At 44.5% G+C, this 20,425-nt stretch overlaps 1 protein-coding gene across 11 annotated transcripts in view; it reads right to left on the bottom strand.

The window, feature by feature from the left end:
• The window catches only part of LOC133140817 (uncharacterized), a 34,046-nt gene that overhangs the window by 10,377 nt on the left and 3,244 nt on the right, over nucleotides 1-20,425 (bottom strand). For 9 of the 11 annotated variants that reach the window (XM_061261046.1, XM_061261048.1, XM_061261049.1 and 6 more), the window contains 6 exons: nucleotides 19,164-19,388; nucleotides 18,659-18,703; nucleotides 18,379-18,429; nucleotides 18,253-18,282; nucleotides 17,991-18,072; nucleotides 15,900-16,079 (listed from right to left, as the gene is read on the bottom strand). In XM_061261046.1, the coding sequence (XP_061117030.1) occupies nucleotides 15,923-16,079; nucleotides 17,991-18,072; nucleotides 18,253-18,282; nucleotides 18,379-18,429; nucleotides 18,659-18,703; nucleotides 19,164-19,388 (590 nt within the window). In that variant the 3' untranslated portion in view covers nucleotides 15,900-15,922. Of the gene's footprint in view, nucleotides 1-15,899; nucleotides 17,223-17,990; nucleotides 18,073-18,252; nucleotides 18,283-18,378; nucleotides 18,430-18,658; nucleotides 18,704-19,163; nucleotides 19,389-20,425 lie in introns of those variants that run through there. The other 2 variants (XM_061261052.1, XM_061261053.1) reach the window with 2 other exon arrangements.

Here is a 20,425-nt window from a genome sequence, read left to right as displayed (position 1 = left end):
TAGTCTAGACGGAGTTAACGGTAGTTGGAATAAGCAAAGAAAGAGGGTATATCTGTGAAATACATGCTGGTGCCGTTAGTTTGACGTCATTGGACTATTGATTGGAATCCAAGACAACCTTAAAACGCAAAGCTATTCACACACGGAATAATCCGGCCCTGTTGGTCTGTGTGAGAGCCGAGTAGCTATGCTCTCTGCAGGCTTTTGCGTCCTGCCCTACTTAGCTGTTGCACCGGGGGTGCACAATGTACCTTAGATTTAGTTTTGTGATCGCTCCATAAGACACACTTGTTCTATCCCATACATGAGCATGGTAAAATCTTCAGGAAACACTTGCATACTGTGGCTGTAGCAGGTGCATATGCTTGATCTCAAATCTCAGATGAACATATGACGGATTCAAATATTAAGTCTGCACAAAGTTGTGAAACGGAGGGGCTCCCAGAATTACACGGACAGTTTCACTTGTAGAAGAGACTATGGCACAGCTGCACCAGCTTAGCAGGACACACGCAAGTGGCCAGTTCAGCCATTAAGAGCTGGTGTTGTCATGAAACCCAGGGTCGGATTCCGCCCTCTTCGCCCACCCCTGATCCATACACTACATATGGTACACACCGTTACACCAAATGTACACACTCACACCCCCAAATTCAGTTTAACAATAATTTTTGGAAACCACGTACCTTTTTCTGCACTTCCTTCCGATGACAGCGATAATGACAGCGATACCGACTGTGATAACGATACCTATAAGCACAAGAACGATCAGTTAATGGACACGTTTGTCAACAGGGAATCATAAGAATTAAGGGTTCAGTGCAAAAAGGCATGTTCCCTCTCCCCTTCCCCCTGCACTGCCTGTTACAGACATGGAGGTTGCCCGTTTGAATCCTGCATACACAGTAGCGGTAGGAAACTTCACATTACCTCCTACACTCCACCAAATTGCAGCAAGATCTGAAAATTATAGAAAGAATAGATTAAATGGTTGATTTCTGAATGAGATCAGCAGACAGATTCCTTCAGTTTCCTTTCCTTTCGCTCAGAACTCACCTGACGGAGGCCCGGTGTCTGGGGTTGTGGTGTGGGCGGTAGTATTCACCAATGGGGTAACTATGTAACAAATAGAAAATGACAAAAATAAAGACTCTGTACATGCTGTCCCAACAACATATTAAGCAGAGAGGGTTATAGATAAAGATCTACAGACAGCCAATATGGTGCCCCAAAATGATCTCTATGTGTGAGTGCAAGTCAATCACCCTGAAAGGCTACACTATCATTAGGCCACAGTGTGAGTGATAATCAGCATGCCAGGTCTGATCTTCCAGCTAACAGAGAGCGCTTACCAGGGGGAAACTTGGGTCCGGGAGGCAGGTCAAGACCAGCACAGGCTGCAGAAGAGGTCATAAATGGTAAATGGTTAGGATTTGATCTCTAATAGAATAGAATAGAATTGAGTTGTATTGCCATTTGCACAGGTACAATACAGTACAGGTACATTGGAATTCTTGTGCGTTCTCTTCCAGTCAGGCAAGTAAAAAATACACATAAATAATAAATAATAAAGGTGAGGCTAGTGCAAGTAAAAACAGTGCAGATGTACATACAAAACAATACAATACAATCCTATATAAGACAAGTAAAAAAAAAACTAAAAAAATATTAATTTTTTTACTAAAAAAATGCTCGATTTACAGTGTATTGCACATGTTGAGGAATGGATATATTGCACATTCGGTGTGAGTGGGGGCAGATAATGTCAGTGGGGAGTGAGGTGTTTCCATGCCTCCTTAATGTCCTGTGTCACTAGCCTGACAGTGGCTGTGAGACGGGTGCGTGGGGGTTGGGCCCAAAATGCACGACTCAGAAACAATAGTTGGAATAAAGTCCCGTCAGGGCTTTATTCGGGACGAATCCCAGGAGCGTAGTCAAAACAAGCAAAGTCCATACACGTAGATCCAGCCAAACAAACAATAAACAAAAAGCCGAGGGAAGAGGCAAACTCGTAGTCGGTAGACGTACAGGGAGGTCCGGTAGCAGGAGAGCTGTCAGCGGGGCAGAAGTACAGGCGGACGGCAGGCAGGGTCGTAGTCAAGAGCGATGCGGAAGTCTAAACCATAAAACAAACAGCGAGGCAAAGGTACAAAAACGGTAGGCGAGGACGTGGTCAAAAACAAGCGATGGTCAACGAAACAGAAATCAATAAACAGTGGTCGGTAGACAGGCTTGGATCTTAACGTGTAATCAATGTCAGTTATGCTCAAGAGTTGCTTTGACGGACAAGAGGCAGGCAATTTCGCAAAGATCAGAAGTGCGACTGGGCTATAAATGCAGGTGTAGACAGGTGTAGACAATTAGTTAGAGAGCAGCAAGGGAATGGAAAACAGGTGTGATGGATGACAAGTTTAACAAGGTAATTAGTAATCATTAGTAATAAACCTATCCTGCCCTAGCATTAGTAAATGAGTTTGTTAGTTTTACCCAATCCTGATCTAGCGTTAGTAGTTTTAGTAAATAGACAAATGGAAACAATTAGGGTGTGAGTGAGAGAGAGAAAGCCGGAATGCAAGGTTTGCGGAAAGACATGTAAAAGTGTATGTTCAAACAACGACCAGTCAGCGTAACAATAAACATCAAAACATCACACTAAACAAACTAAGACGATAACCACTCAACATAAAAAGGTAAAATAATCGTAACGAAACATAACTAGACATGACAAGAAAATAAATCGTAACAAGAAACAAACTAAACAACATGACGAACCTAGACTAACATAATACATGATAAGACAATACGTGACTAAGAAAAAATGAATAAACATAAAACATGGCAAGACAGACCTGAAACGTGACAGGCTGGGAAGAAGCTGTTGTGAAAGCGGGCCCTGTGAGTTTTGATGCTCACAGGCCTGCGATGCCTCAGGTTGTAGCCTGAGTCCACCCATTTGAACAGGGTGTGTGCTGGGTGCTGTTTGTCCTTGAGGATACACTGTGCTCTCTATGTGTGTGCATTTATATAGAGCCTTTATCCAAAGCACTGTACAATTGATGCTTCTCATTCACCCATTTGCACACACACACACACACACACACACACACAGACCAACGGTGATTGGCTGCCACACAAGGCACCAACCAGCTCGTCGGGAGCGTTTGGGGGTTAGGTGTTTTGCTCAGGGACACTTCTACACACCCAGGCGGGATCAAACCAGCAACCCTCCGAATGCTCTTACCTGCTGAGTCAATGTCGCCCCGATCACGATTACACAACTGACGTACCCAGCTGCAAAATCAGCTGCCTGGGGCATTTTGAATGATGAACAAGGTATGAATAGTTCCACATTCTTGATTTTTACAACAGAATTTAAAACAGCTTTCCATACTGCTATTGTCCTACATCCCGACTCTACACCACAACAGCAGAACACACAAACTGGATCAAGTGCAGGAATACTCACACACAGTCTCGGAGGGGAAAGCCTTCATGCCACCTGAAAGGCTGTCATTCCCTTCAAAGGAAAGGGGCTGGTCAGACTGTACCACAAGGTTTCCGTTCATCAGCTGACACGGCTCATCTGGCTTCAGGTTGTCCTTGCTGCAGTTTTCGATTCCCAACATTCTGTTCGACCATATGAAGTCATCACCTTTGCATATTCTGCGGATATGTGCTGCGCATTGTGGGTGCAGGCAGAGTGCACACTGCCCTGAGACACGGAAACAGAGAAGGGGTTCACATGTTGACACGAGCGAAAAGAGTGTTCCCATCAGTCACGACAGGACATCCAAGACCAAACCATTTAGGGCTAAATGGGGAAAAGGCACTTCCATGGCTTTACCTTAACCAATGAAAGTGCGGCTTCATCACCATAGAAACATACATGTAAATAATTGACCGTTTTTTACAGACACAGATGAAGTTTAGAAGGATAATCCTTACTTGCATGGATAGGATTGGAGCTAACGGTAGAAAACAGCAACAGGAGGACGATGTCTGTAGAAAAATAAAAGTTGTATTTCAATGTCAGTCATTGAGAATCATTATTGATATGCATGCAAACCCACAAACAGCAAACAACATTCAGACAAATTACACTTGAAATGTCCTGTGCACTTACTTACAGGCAGTCCACATGGGCTTTGCTTTCCGCCAAATCCTGGAAAACAGCTTCTTCTGCCCCACAGTCCTGTCCGTGGGGGTGGCAGGGCACAGAACTTGGAGGACTTCCATATCCTCTTGGGGCAAAGGGTGTAACCCAGGCTCTGACTGACAGTTTTCAGGAGCTTCCTGGACCTCCGACATCCCACGAGATCAGCAGTTTCTAAGATATTGACACCACCCTGTCAGGCACCAACAATCATTCCATGGTCAAAGTCACTTAGATCACATTTTTCCCCCCATTCTGACATTTGGTCTGAAAACAGCTGAACCTCTTGACCACTTCAGAATGCTTTTATGCATTTAGTTGCTGCCACACGATTGGCTGATGAAATATTTGCATGAACAAGCTGGTATACAGGTTTACATAATAAAGTGGTCACTGAGTATAGGAGCCTCACAAGAGAATATTAAGTTTAATCAGGTTCAAGATGAGTAATCTAGTGACACTATTGGTCAGCAAGAAAATGTTTGGTGTTTCTGGAGTCCTTATACCTTTTTATACTACTAGTATTTTGTTAGCAACAGCTTCCCCACCAAACTGTCACAGGGGATCACCATCATCATGTCACTGTGCTGAAACAGATCGTGTACGTGACTCGTACCACATTTTTTATGAAAACTGAATTAATTCGACTTTACACACACCAAAAAACCAAAGCTGATCTGGAAGTATTTTTTTATTTATTCGTTATTAAATTAGCACTGTTCAGAACATCGTGAGCTAATTTGGTGTTCGGAACTCAAGTCTACATTAGTGATTGGAACGTTCATTCATGTGAGTGAGCCGGATCTTTTGGCTCCATTTGTGCTGCCCTCGGTATATGAACTATATATCACTTGGCAGTCAGCTAAACGCCTTCCCTCCATCAAGACTCTGGAGACAGTTATTTCATTGTCCACAGATTTATTGACATAATGGGCAGGGTGAAACTGCGAGCAAATCATAACACAATGCTTCTTGTGAATGCTTGTACATAACTGTAAATACAGGTGTGCACAGTGATGATTAAACACCACCACGTTTGTCTAAAAGAGGTCCTAATATATTATTTCTTTAAAAATGTTGGTGAAATTGTATTGTCTTTTACGATCACTAGCATGTATTTTAACAATCACTATCATGCATTCATAGCTTAATAAGTTCTTATTTATTAGTATTTATATCCTCATGCAATATTTATTACTGTAGAAGTTAGCTATGCCATGAATTTGGCTAACACAGATAGCTCAGTAACTTATTACACCAAAATGAACATAACGTAACACATTTCTTAGAAATAATGAATTATGATTGTAGATGAAACATAAACATATGATTTCGTACCAACAATGCAACAGAAGGCTGAAGATGTTTGCAGATATTTGCTTGATTGAACTGACCACCTGCTTCGATATCCACGCCACTAACACTTCACTTCCTGACTAATGGCTCATGGGAAGTCACATGACACTCATTATTCCTCTCTGTTCTCATTGCTCACCACTAGATGGTGTCAAAAACACATTTACCTTAAACAAACGTAATTACCCAAATTACATTACATTAATGTCATTTGGATAATGCTCTTATCCAGAGTGACGTACAGTTGATTAGACTAAGCAGGAGACAATCCTCCCCTGGAGCAATGCAGGGTTAAGGGCCTTGCTCAAGGGTCCAACAGCTGCGCGGATCTTATTGTGGCTACACCGGGGATTGAACCACCAACCTTGCAGGTCCCAGTCATGTACCTTAACCCCTACGCTACAGGCCATCCAAATACATTCCCTGACTGGCATGATTAAACGTCACTCAACAACATATACTTTTACTCCGTCTCTGGTGGAAGGAGGAGCACTATCTCTGCAACAGGCCTAAGAGACAGTTTAGTCCCTTGTGGTCTTGTGACCTTTACTTCAAGCTTTCGGACCATCCCATCTTTACTAGGGAAGACTGAGTTACCATTCCAAGAGGCCATTCATTCCTTGGTGCTTGGCTGTTCTTGAGGAGAACAACAGTCCCTGACTTAATGTCTGGCTGGCTTGCCTGCCATTTTCAGCTGGAGTATGAATGGGTCGTTGGGGTCGACCCACCATGGACCGAATACATCAAGCCCTGCACTGGTAAATGGAGGTTCTGTTGAAAGACGATCTGGGGGAAGGTTGGGCATTTTTTTTAACAGTAAGAGGAGCTCGAAGCCTTCTGCAGATAACACATTGGTGGATGATGCTGCTCACTTTTCTCTTACCACCAACTATCCAGAAGCTAGCAGTACGTACAACTCCTTCTGTGTAAAAACGACCTTGGTGGTGAGTCCGTTGATGATGATGTTTTACTATCAAGGCTCCAATGTGGTGATTGCCTGGGATGATCAAAGAGTTATTTTCTTTGTGACTGAGGCTTGAGTCCTGAAGGTGGCTGCCGACTCTCAGAAGCCCATGGTCGTCGATGAAGGGATCCAGATTCTTAAGAGGACTGCTCTTGGGAATCCTTTCATGCTTTTGACTGCACCTGATTTTGTCAGCATAGATGTCCTCTTGTACTGTTTGAATGACGTTGTTCTGGACTTGTTGAGACTCCTGAACCTTGCATTGTGATTCACATTCATGCCAACCTTTGCAAGGGCTGCTCTGTGAGGTTTTGTTGAAAAAACGAGCAATGTGCAAAAGTGCAGTAATGGCACATGTTAGTGACTTCCAAGAAGAAAACCTAGAGAACCCAGCTGGTTACGGTCTGTTGCAGTGGTCAAGGTAGACACCACAGGACAAATCTCTGGGTCTGACTCAGGATCGACAAGATCGGAGCTGTTCTCTGGCGGACTCTGCTCAGGTTTGTACAGAAATCTGGGACCAGTGAACCAGTTGGTGTGCATCAAATTTACATTTACATTTTAGTCATTTAGCAGACACTTTTAATCCAAAGCGACTTACAAATGCATAGGTTCTTCCACAAGTTAAAGGACTAAGGTACAGTTTGAAAAGGTGTTTTTTTAGTCTGCGTCAAAATAGGCGGAGGCATTCTGCTGTCCTGACAGTGGTAGGCAAGTCATTCCACCACTGAGGAACCAGAACGAAAAACAGGTGTGAACGTGCAGCTCGACCGCCAGGTGCTCGTAGTGAGGGAACCATAAGGCGACCAGAGCTAGCAGACCAGAGTGGTCTAGCTGGGGAGTAGGGAGTGATTAAGGATTGGATGTAAAGTGGGGCCGTCCCCTTAGCAGTCAACACTACAGCCTTGAAGCGGATGCATGTGGAAATAGGAAGCCAGTAGAGGCCAATGAGGAGTGGGGTGACATGAGCCGACCTGGGCTGACTGGTGATCAGTCATGCTGCAGCATTCGGGACCAGCTGGAGGGGCTTGATGGCACAAGCTGGGAGACCAGCTAGGAGACCAGCTAGGAGGGAGTTGCAGTAATCCAGGCGGGAAATGACAAGCGCCTGGACTAGGAGCTGGGTGTCTTTCTCCATCAGGAGATGACGGATACCACAAATATTGTAGAGGAAGAACCTGCAGGTTCTGGCAGTGGAGGATACATGTGGAGCCAGGATGAGGTGGTTATCAAGAGTCACCCCAAGATTCTTGGCTGTATGGCAGGAGGATACTACAAAGTCCTCAACAATCAGTGAGAGGTCAATTGTCGTTGAGGACTTAGCAGGGATGTAGAGAAGCTCAGTCTTGGCAAGGTTAAGCTGGTGGGAAGTCATCCACACAGAGATATCAGCCAAGCAGGCAGAGATCTGTGTGGTGACCTGAGTATTGGGGGGAAGGAAAGAAAGAGTTGGGTGTCATGTAAGAATGGTAAGAAAAGCCATAGGAAGAGATAACAGAACCAAGAGACATGGTGTATAGAGAGAAGAGGAGAGGACCTAGAGCTGAGCCCTGCAGGGCTCCCATTTGTAGGGGGTTGGGGTCAGAGCCCCTCCAAGTCACCTGGTAGGAACAACCAGAGAGGTAGGAGGAAAACCATGCTGGTGCAGATCCTGTGACACCCATCCCAGTCAGCGATGAGAGCAGAATCTCATGGTTGACTGTATCAAAGGCGGCCGACAGGTCGAGGAAGATGAGGACAGAGGGATTTGGCTTCAGCAGAGTGGAGAGCCTCAGTGACCGCGAGCAGGGTGGTCTCAGAAGGAATTGCGAATGGCATCTACCTTCTTTTCAAAGAAGGAGACAAAGTCATCAGGTGTGAGTGATGAGGGAGATGGGGGGGGGGGGGGGGGGGGCGAGAAGAGAGGAGAAGGTTGAAAACAGTTTGTGGGGATCAGAGGCGGCCACGTTAATTTTAGAGTGGAAGAAGGAAGATTTAGCTAGAGAGACAGAGGATTAGAAAGATGATAGGAGGGCATGGAAGGAAGCTATATCACTGGGGAGACAGGACCTTTTCCATTTTCTCTCCGTTGCCCACAGTTTGGTTTGGACAGCTCGTAGAGCATCAGAAAGCCAAGGACTGGGGGAGGCCCGAGCTAGTTTGGTGGTGAGGGGACATAGAGAGTCAAAGGAAGATGAGAGGGAGGACATGAGGGTTGTAGCAGCATCGTCGGGAGACAGTCGAGAGAAAGACTCCGCAGATGGTAGGGAGGAGAGCATTGCCGACGAGAGGGTGGGGGTAGACAGGTGGGGTAGGTTAGGCTGACAGGTGACAGTGGATGGTGGGAGAGATGGATGGGTGTTAGAGGAGAGTGGAGGAGAAAAAGAGATGGAGTGGTCAGATATATGGAGTGGTGTTACAGAGAGGTTGGTGGTGTGCAGCTCCTTGTGAAGACCAGGTCAAGAAGGTTGCCTGCTTTGTGGGTGGGAGGGGAAAGTGTGAGGGTAAGGTCAAAAGAAGAAAGGAGGGAGAGAAAGGTAGATTAGGTGGACTCTGAGTTCAGGTTGAAGTCACCCAGGAGGATCAGGGGAGTGCCATTGTCTGGTGAGGAGCTAAGGATGATGTCCATCTCATCCAAGAAGCTCCCCAGAGGACCCGGGGGGCGATAAATAACAATAATAAAGAGTTTGCATGGGTAAGTAACAGAAAGCACATGAAATTCAAAAGAGGAGAAGGATGAGGATGAGATTAGAAGACCTGTGCCACCTCCTCTGCCAGAGGTTCTGGGTGTGTGGGAAAAAGAGGCAGAGGAAAGGGCGGCTGGGGTGGCTGTGTTCTCTTGTGAGAGCCACGTTTCTGTTAAGATTTCTGTTAAATGGTTTGCAACGACAGATCGGGTGACATGATCTGCCAGATTCTGATCTGTGGGTACAAAGTTCCACTGGTCGGGATGGGAGGATCTTCTGATGCTTATGTTACATTACATTATTGGCATTTGGCAGACGCTCTTATCCAGAGCGACATACAATTGATTAGACTAAGCAGGAGACAATCCTCCCCTGGAGCAATGCAGGGTTAAGGGCCTTGCTCAAGGGCCCAATGGCTGTGCAGATCTTATTGTGGCTACACCGGGATTAGAACCACCCAGGTCCCAGCCATTTACCTTAACCACTACGCTACAGGCCACCCCCCTACTTATGTAAACATAAAAACGTCTGGTCTCATTGCATATGTACCTTAGGACCACTTTGCTGTCCAGGTAGAAAGTTGGAGCATCGATCTGAAGATCTAGCTCTGTTGAGATTAAGTCTGCTAACTCTACCGCCGTGTATTGTGTGTTCTGGACGTGGAGTCAGTTTAGCTTTGGCCATGACGAAGCCCACATGGTTGGTCCCGTCACTGTCAGTAAGATTTAGATAAGCCACTGCAGCAATGGCTTTAGCTGATGCATCGGTGAAGACACACAATTCTCTCTTGGCAGCTTCTGAAGGTGAAAGGTTTTATATGGTCTGGAGAACCCAGGGCCCACTGCACCAGTGTAAGGTCTGACAATCCGTCTGAGGATTTCAACCTGGTACCTAACAGCAGTCAGGGTACTGTTGGCTATGACATGGAGGTCTGTGTGACCCTCCAAGGGTATGTCTCCCCAGACCATCACTGACCCACCGCCAAACTGGTCATGCTGGATGATGTTACAGGCAGCATAACGTTCACCACGGCATCTCCAGACTATCACGCCTGTCTGACATGACATCAGCTGCTACCAAAATGAGATTTCATATCAGTTTGAAAATGCGAGGTGAATAAATGGCGAAACGGCGCCACCTGGCTGTGTGGGGGTATACAAGTTTCCCTGCGTTTTTTAAACGACCCTAATAGATTTTGTAAAGTGCTAAGGACTGATAGGGGACTGAAGATTGATGGAATCAATATGTGACTGTTGGATTGTTACTAAGCCAAATGTTCTCTTCAAAGTTGTCATAGCTTCTTAAGCCTTTTCCCTCTCTCTCTCCATCTCTCCGCATCCCCCTCTCTCTCTTGCCATACCATAGTAGTGTTCCCCAAATCTTTCAATAGCCTGCCAGGTGAGTAAAGTAGCCAGCTAGGGGTGTTGGCAGTGGGGAGAAAAAATATTTTGTTGACATAATTTTATCTAAAAAAAATACAGTACAAATAAATATATGTCTAAAAGTATCCGGCCAAACAGAGGTGTGTAGTCGGCCATTTAGCTGACAGCTGCCGCATGCAGCTTGCAAGAATAATTAGAGCCCCCCCCCCCCCCATTCTCAGAACTGACTGACATCATGCAACCTTAATACTGTTATAAATAATTAGAAGTAAATATGTAGGATGATGTAGAAGGAAATATACTGGATAAAAACACAAAATATGAATACATCATTACAAAATGGATTTAAAGTGAGGACAGTGTGAACCTGTCTTACTTGGGGGAAATGTCATGGTGTAGGTTATGCTTTTATTCAAACACTGGCCAGTGTGTGGAAATGAGAGAGGCAGACAGACAGAATAATCAGAGATAAGAGAAATGTTGAGATTAGGGTCAAGTTGCTGAAAGTAAGAAAAAATAAAAAAATGGTCAAGTGTATCGGTGACTTTTACTCCTACACCAGCGGTTCTCAAACTGTCGTCTGCACACCACTGGTGGTCCGTGAACAATTCCAAGTGGTCTGCGAGTTGATTTACTGATTTTTAAAAAGCCTAGCATATGGATTTTGCAGGCGGCACGGATGGTGCAGTGGGTAGCACTGCCGCCTCACAGCAAGGAGGTCCTGGGTTCGAATCCCCGTCGGCCGGGGCCTCTCTGTGCGGAGTTTGCATGTTCTCCCCGTGTCTGCGTGGGTTTCCTCCGGGTACTCCGGTTTCCTCCCACAGTCCAAAGACATGCACGTTAGGCTGATTGGAGAGTCTAAATTGCCCGTGGGTATGAGTGTGTGAGTGAATGGTGTGTGCGCCCTGCGATGGACTGGCGACCTGTCCAGGGTGTATTCCTGCCTTTCGCCCAATGTATGCTGGGATAGGCTCCAGCCCCCCTGCGACCCTGATCAGGATAAGCGGGTTCGGATAATGGATGGATGGATATGGATTTTGCCTAATACACTCACCAAGCACTTTATTAGGAACATATTTACTTTATTACACTTAGGTATTCATGCGGTTATCTAATCAGCCAATTGGGTGGCAGCAGTGCAATGCATACAATCATGTAGATAGTGGTCAGGAGCTTCAGTAAATGTCACATCAAAAATCAGAATGGGGAGAACATGTGATCTCAGTGATTTCAACCGTGGCATGATTGTTGGTGATGGAAGGGCTGTTTTTAGTATTTCTGTAACTGTTGATATCCAGTGAGCAGCAGTTCTGCAGGCAGAAATGTGTTGTTAATGAGAGGTCTTAGGAGAATGGCCAGACTGGTCAAAGCTGACAGGAAGGTGACAGTAACACAAATAACCACACATTACAACAGTGGTATGCAGAAGAGAATCTCTGGACACACAACGCGTCAAACCTATAAGTGAAAGGCTACTGCAGCAGAATAATAATAAAGTGCTCACTGAGTGTATATTACATTTACATTAATGGCATTTGGCAGATGCTCTTATCCAGAGCGACAAACAGTTGATTCAACTAAGCAGGAGACAATCCTCCCCTGGAGCAATGCAGGGTTAAGGGCCTTGCTCAAGGGCCCAACGGCTGGGCGGATCTTATGGTGGCTACACCAGGGATCGAACCACCGACTTTGCGTGTCCCAGTCATTTACCTTAGCCACTACACTACAGGCCACCCCTCATCATCATCAATATTATATCATCAAATGACAATAATGACTGGGACAAAAGGCATAATAGAAACCTACCAAGGAAGCGTTGCATATGAAATATTGGATTAGTTAAATCTGAGCAAGAGTTTTAAAGTCCCAAAACTCTCCAGTGAGAGTTTTAATCCCAATTAGGGGTCTGAGTGACTTTTAAAGCCTGCAGAACGCCTTCTCAGATGCCATCGGAGAAACCCGTACTACTCCGTCAGTCTGCCCCCGGGTTGCAACAGGGTGATGGCTAGTCAAAATACTAATTTAAGATGTCTTTAATTGCAGTAGCACGTATAAGATTGACGTAACTCCAATGAAAGATATATATACGGGAACCTCCGATTAAAGGTAGGCTATATTTACAATTCAGTTTTGTCATGGTTGGGAGGTAGTGACCGGTTGTGGCCACCAGAGGGCAGGGACTCATTATTTTCATCTGGCCCTCATTAGTGCCAGGGGAGCCTACCTCTTGAGGGTATTTAAAGCACTCGCTGGCAATCGGTCGTAACTCGACTAATCATAGTCGTAACTCAAATTTGAGATATCTACACTTTAGTTTTTCTCCAGTTAAGATATGTACAACTGTATTTCGACTAATAATATCTTAGTTTCAGATATCAAGAATCAGTATTTAGATATATCTTTAATCATGAGGAATTAACGATAGGCCTATATTTAATTGCAATTACGACTAGTCAGACCGAGTGGAGATATGTCAAATTTGAGTAAAGACTTGTTATAATTTAAATAGATATCTGGCATTCACGTTTTAGATTTAACGTAAGGGCAAAAGTGCATCAATCTTCGGCTACGTGTCAAAATGCAATTAGAGATATCTTACATTTTGACGAGCCATAGGGTAAATGAATTCGAGATATCTGGTAGGCTAATCTGGTCGCTCAATTAAATGTTAAAACGAAGAGAACTCACGTGAAGGGACGGGCAGCGCAAATACTCTGAATAGCCATGGCTTTCTGTTTGCTCCGACATCGAAAGTTCCAGCCGAAATATACAAATGTTTTATACGAGTGTCGTAAATATATTGCGGAGCTTAATTAAATATTCTGCTTTACGTTGTGATGCAATGGAAATCAGTCGCTAACACACAAACAGAGGTCGACAATGGAATGGTCATTGTGACGATTAGGTCTAACTGGCTGTCAAAATTCGATCCCTTTATACACAATACTGACATTCTGCGGTGTTGGGTGATTGTAGACTTCGATGTTAAATTGTAATGCGAGTTTTTCTGAGTAGTTCCATATATATCTGTTCCAGAGATGGTTCTTCTGGCACGATTCAGTAAACCCACCGTGAATGTAATGTGCATACACATTAAATTAGGCCTATTGATCTATTGCTATGTTATTTCTATTTTCTTCCGACTGTGAACGAATGTCAGCTGTGAATTGCAAAGCCGAAGCGCCTATGGCCTGGCCTACTTTTTGAGTCCTGGTCTGGTTAATGTGCACATTCACATTGTGAAAGAGTAGCCTTCATTAAATTAGGCTACTTCTGTCAAGTTCAACAAGTCGCTACATAATAACGCGCCCGCCTTTGCAGCCAACAATTGAGTCTTTGTTCAAGCATAGACAGAGTAAAAGCGCTTCCCATACCAGGAGTCAAACCCAGGCCATCTGGGTGAAAACCAGGAATCCTAACCGCTAGACCATTCGGAAAATATAGTAGAGGTGTAAGTTAGAAGGGCCACAATTGTCTAGATTACTAAATGTAATAGGCGACATGGCTCAGGCAGTAAGAGCAGTCGGAGGGTTGCCGGTTCGATCCCCCGCCCGCGCTGTGTCAAAGTGTCCCTGAGCAAGACACCTAACCCCCAAATGCTCCTGACGAGCTGGTCGGGGCCTTGCATGGCAGCCAATCGCTGTCGGTGTGTGAGTGTGTGTATGAATGGGTGAATGGAGAAGCATCAATTGTACAGCGCTTTGGATAAAGGCGCTATATAAATGCCTGCCATTTACCATTTATATAACAAATGGGTGTGTCGAAGGTGATGTTGACAAGATTGTGTATAGGATGCCCTTTTTGTAACACGGATGCAGCGAGTTACAGTGATGCAGCAGAAGGCAGGCTATGACATGGGTCAATGAAGCCAAAATGAGGGACCGAATTTAATTCAAATATAACAGTAAAATGTGGTATACAATCACATTATCATAATGTAGTGTATGAAACAAGTAAAAGTCATTAATGCGCATAAGTGTGCATGCATGATACTTTTGCTTCATGACTTTTCGTGATAAAGGTGCGTAAGCTATTGCTTTGCCTTGCTGATTTGTGAAAAGGTGCACAGCACATCGAAGAGGCATATGCCAAAGAGGAAATGCCCCAGAAATGGGTGTTTCAACAAGACAATGACTGCAAACACATGAGTAAGCAAGCAATATCTTAGTTCCAGACAAAAAGGATTGAGGTATTGGAGTGGCCAGCTCAATCCCCCGACCTCAACCTCATTGAAAACTTGTGGGATGACATTAAAAATGCTGCTTCTGAAGCAAAACACAAAAATTCACAGGAACTGTGGAATGTAGTTTGTTCATCCGGGGCGGAAATACCTCAATATATTTCTAGGTGCCAGAAGTTGGTTGACTCAATGCAACGCAGATGCGCAGCAGTTATCAAAAACAATGGTTATGCAACTAAATATTAGTTCAGTAATTTAAAGTGGTTAAATCTTGAAAAATTTCTTCAGTTCATACAGTTTGAAGAGACTTAAGAGAAAAATGTTGACACTGCCATTTTTTTGAACAGATTAATATTCCATTTCTTTGCTTCCTGTAAAAGAATAACGCACACTTGATAAAATTTGCTAATGCTTTGATCTGGAATTGAATGTGTCATGTTTCCACAACTTTTTAAATATTGAACTAAACTCAATTTTCAAATTCAAAATGCCTTTTTGGCATGACAAGTGTAAAAAAAGTGAGGATTCATTTGAATGTTTTGCTCAAACCAGCTGTTTTAACAGATCAGTGCCCCTGCCTAATGCTCAGTACTCTGAATTCTGAACATTTGAGAGTTAAAACACCCCAATCAACCTACACATACACACACATTATAATTAGGGTGATTCATGATTATTGTAAGAAAAAAACGTAAAAACGTAAACGTAAATGTTATCACTCTTTCAAATATAGAAGGAAGAAGCATAACACCAGTCTTCGAAAATTTGGCCAATTATATGAACTAAGTATAAGGATTTTAATTAAAGTTAAATCGGCCTGTAGCGTAGTGGTTAAGGTACGTGACTGGGACCGGTCGGTGGTTTGAGCCCCAGTGTAGCCACAATAAGATCCGCACACAGCCGTTGGGCCCTTCAGCAAGGCCCTTAACCCTGCAATGCTCCAGGGGAGGATTGTCTCCTGCTTAGTCTAATTAACTGTACATTGCTTAGGATTAAAGCATCAACCAAATGACATGTAATCAAATTAGGCATTTAACAAAATAAAGCAATTCAATAAAGCAATTTATCAAACAAATCCTCAATCAGAAGAAATGATACAAGAAAAGCAATGAAGGGGAAAGAAACTATAACCTAAAAAAAGGGCGGTGAGACAGGTGCGTGGGGGTTGGACCCAAAATGCACGACTCAGAAACAATAGTAAAATAAAGTCCCGTCAGGGCTTTATTCAAGACGAATCCCAGGAGCGTAGTCAAAACAAGCAAAGTCCATACATGTAGATCCAGCCAATAAAACAATAAACAAATCAGAAAACACGGTGCCGAGGGAAGAGGCAAACTTGTAGTCGGTAGACGTGCAGGGAGGTCCGGTAGCAGGAGAGCTGTCAGCGGGGCAGAAATATAGGCGGGCGGCAGGCAGGGTCGTAGTCGAGGGCGATGCGGAAGTCGAAACCATGAAACAAACAGCGAGGCGAAGGTACAAAAACAGTAGGCGAGGACGTGGTCAAAAACAAGCGATGGTCAACGAAACAGAAATCAATAACAGTGGTCGATAAACAGGCTTGGCTCTTACTGTGAGATCAATGGTAAAAATGCTCACGGGTTGCTTTGACAGACAAGAGGCAGACAATTTCACAAAGAACAGAAGTGCGACTGGGCTATAAATGCGGGTGTAGACAGGTGTAGACAATTAGTTAGAGAGCAGCAAAGGAATGGAAAACAGGTGCGATGGATGACAAGTTTAACAAGGTAATTAGTAATCGTTAGTAATAAACCTATCCTGCCCTAGCATTAGTAAATTAGTAAATGACATGCACGAGAAATGTAAGGTAACATGAACACATGATTAGTCTGTTAGTATTACCCAATCCTGATCTAGCATTAGTAGTTTTAGTAAATAGACAAATAGAAACAATTAGGGTGTGAGTGACAGAAAGGGAGAGAGAGAAAACCGGAATGCAAGGTTTGCGGAAAGACATGTAAAAGTGTATGTTTAAACAACGACCAGTTGACGTAACAATGAACATAAATCAAAACATAACACTAAACGAACTAAGACGATAACCACTAAACATAACAAGGTAAAATAATCGTAACAAAAACATAACTAGACATGACAAGAAAATTAATCGTAACAAGAAATAAACTAAACAACATGACGAACCTAGACTAACATAATACATGATAAGACAATACGTGATTAAGACAAAATGATTAAACATGAAACAAGGCAAGACAGACCTGAAATGTGACAGGCGGCCTGTAGCATTGTGGTTAAGGTAAATGACTGGGACACGCAAGATCGGTGGCTCTAATCCCAGTGTAGCCACCATAAGATCCACACAGCCATTGGGCCCTTGAGCAAGGCCCTTAACCCAGCATTGCTCCAGGGGAGGATTGTCTCCTGCTTAGTCTAATAAACTGTACGTTGCTCTGGATAAGAGCTTCTGCCTAATGCAATAATGTTCCCATCAGGAGGCGCAGCGTTCTGAGGACCACCCATCCTGCCCAGTCTTTGGCAACACCTTTTGAACCTTAGGAAGAGCCAAAATGACATTTTTCTGTTAACTGACATGAATAGCAAGTCATCTTTGGGAACATGCACACACTCCCCTCTGATTGGTTACTGTAGAGTTCAGTAAGGTTCAGTTCGTCCAGACAAAGTTAACGGCAGTTGGAATAAGCAAAGCAAGAGGGTACATCTGTGAAATACATGCTGGTGCCGATAAAGTTTGACGTCATTGGACTATTGATTGGAATCCAGGACAACCTTAAAACGCAAACCTCTTCACACACGGAATAATCCGGCCCTGTTGGTCTGCAAGCTCTTGCTTCCTGCACCAGGGGGTGCACAATGTACCTTAGATTTCGTTTTGTGACCGCTCCATAAGACACACTTGTTCTATCCCGTACATGAGCATGGTAAAATCTTCAGGAAACGCTTGCATGCTGTGGATGTAGCAAGTGCCTATACTTGATCTCAAATCTCAGATGAACATATGACGGATTAATATTAAGTCTGCACAAAGTTGTGAAACGGAGGGGCTCCCTGAATTACAAGGACAGTTTCACTTGTGGAAGAGACTACGGCACAGCTGCACCAGCTTAGCAGGACACACGCAAGCGGCCAGTTCAGTCATTAAGAGCTGGTGTTGTCATGAAACCCAGGGTCGGATTCCGCCCCCTTCACCCACCCCTGATCCATACACTACATATGGTACACACCGTTACACCAAATGTACACACTCACACCCCCCAATTCAGTTTAACAATAATTTTTGTTAACCACGTACCTTTTTCCACACTTCCATACGATGATACCAATAATGACAGCGATAACGATAAGGACCCCGATAACGACACGGATGTCAACACCTATGAGCACAAGAACGATCTGTTAATGGACACCTTTGTCAACAGGGAATCATAAGAATTAAGGGTTCAGTGCAAAATGGCACGTTCCCTCTCCCCTTCCCCCTGCACTGCCTGCTACAGACATGGAGGTTGCCAGCTTGAATCCTGCATACATAGTAGCTGTAGGAAACTTCACCTTACCTCCTGCACTCCACCCAATTGCAGCACGATCTGAAAATGATAGAAAGGACAGATGAAATGGTTGAATTCTGAATGAGATCAGCAGACAGATTCCTTCAGTTCCCTTTCCTTTCGCTCAGAACTCACGAAGCCCGGTGTCTGGGGTCGTGGTGTTGGCGGTAGTGTTCATCGATTGGCCTGTGTAACAAATAAAAATGACAAAAATTTAAACTCTGTACATGCTGTCCCAACACCATAGAAAGCAGAGAGGGTTATAGATAAAGATCTACAGACAGCCTCTATGGTGCCGCAAAATGATCTCTATGTGTAAGTGCATGTCAATCACCCTGCAAGGCTACACTATCATTAGGACACAGTGATAATCAACATGCCGGGTCTGATCTTCCAGCTCACAGAGAGTGCTTACCGAGGAGAGACTTGGGTCCGGGAGACAGGTCAAGATCAGCGCAGACTGCAGAAGAGGTCATAAATGGTAAATGGTTAGCAATTCGACACACCCAGGCGGGATCAAACCAGCAACCCTCCGACTGCCAGACCACTGCTCTTACCTGCTGAGCCAATGTCGCCCCGGTCATGATGACACAACTGACATATGATCGCACACACATCCACAACACTACACACAGTCCGACAGATGGGGAAACTGCATTAAATTAAATCTCCCTTCATGAAAGTCGTTGCAATGATTGCAAAAAAATGAAATAAACTGAGGGAAAAAATGAATAAATAACAGAAATGCAGTTTCAGCTGCCTGGGGCATTTTGAATGATGAACAATGTATGAATAGTTCTGCATTCTCGACTTTTACAACAGAATCATCTGCCAGATTTCCATATCCAACTGTCCCACCATCTCGACTTTACACCACAACAGCAGAACACACAAACTGGATCAAGTGCAGGAGTACTCACGCACATTCTTGGAGGGGATAGCCTTCATGCCTTCAAAGGAAATGGGCTGGTCAGACTGCACCACAAGGCTTCCGTTCATCAGCTGACACGGCTCATCTGGCTTCAGGTTGTCCTTGCTGCAGTTTTTGATTCCCAACGTTCTGTCCAGCCATGTGCAGTTATCACCTCTGCATATTTTGAGGCGGTGTGCTGCGCATTGTGGGTCCCGGCAGAGTGCACACTTCCCTGAGACACGGAAACAGAGAAGGGGTTCACGTGTTGATACGAGCGAAAAGAGCAGGGTTCCCATCAGTCATGACAGGACGTCCAAGACCAAACCATTTAGGGGTAAATGGTAAATGGTTGGATCGAACCGACAACCATCTGACTGCCAGACGACTGCTCTTACCTCCTGAGCCAATGTAACCCCCGTGGGGTGTGTGAGGGTGGGCACTGGTGGAGGTGTTAAAAACAATTAAATTAGTTAAATTAGACAAAATGGAGATTAGACTAGATGGGATGAGTGTTCTGACTGGAGACGCACAGTCCAGCTTATAAAAAGCATGCCAAACCACCACACAGGGGAGGCCATGTTCCATCCATCCATCCATCCATTATCTGAACCCGCTTATTCTGAACAGGGTCACAGGGGGGGCTGGAGCCTATCCCAGCATACATTGGGCGAAAGGCAGGAATACACCCTGGACAGGTCGCCAGTCCATCGCAAGGCACACACGCCAGTCATTCACACACTCATACCTACAGGCAATTTAGACTCTCCAATCAGCCTAACATGCATGTCTTTGGACTGTGGGAGGAAACCGGAGTACCCGGAGGAAACCCACGCAGACACGGGGAGAACATGCAAACTCCGCACAGAGAGCCCCCGGCCGATGGGGATTCGAACCCAGGACCTCCTTGCTGTGAGGCGGCAGTGCTACCCACTGCACCATCCGTGCCGCCACAGGCCATGTTAAAACCTTTAATTTAATTAATTAAAAAGGTATTAATGAATTCAATTCATTTTCATAGTACTTATCATTTGTCTCCCTTAACGGAGGTAACATCACTTGTGAATATAACATAAGTAGCCCATAAAGTCATATTAGCGATCACCTCATAGCCTTGGCTTACAACACACACACACCTTTTCCCACCAGAGGGAGCTAGGGCTACGTAAGTACGTACTGCAGGCCAGGTTTACTGACAGAGATGAAGTTTAGTCCTGGGCTAAATTGAGCTTTGTACAGAGCATCTCCATTCAAAATAGAAATGAGTCTAGG

Source organism: Conger conger, chromosome 11 (assembly GCF_963514075.1).
Source record: "Conger conger chromosome 11, fConCon1.1, whole genome shotgun sequence".
NCBI lineage: Eukaryota > Metazoa > Chordata > Actinopteri > Anguilliformes > Congridae > Conger > Conger conger.
Note: the sequence above shows the minus strand (reverse complement) of the source record. Positions and strands in the feature narration are given on the sequence as shown.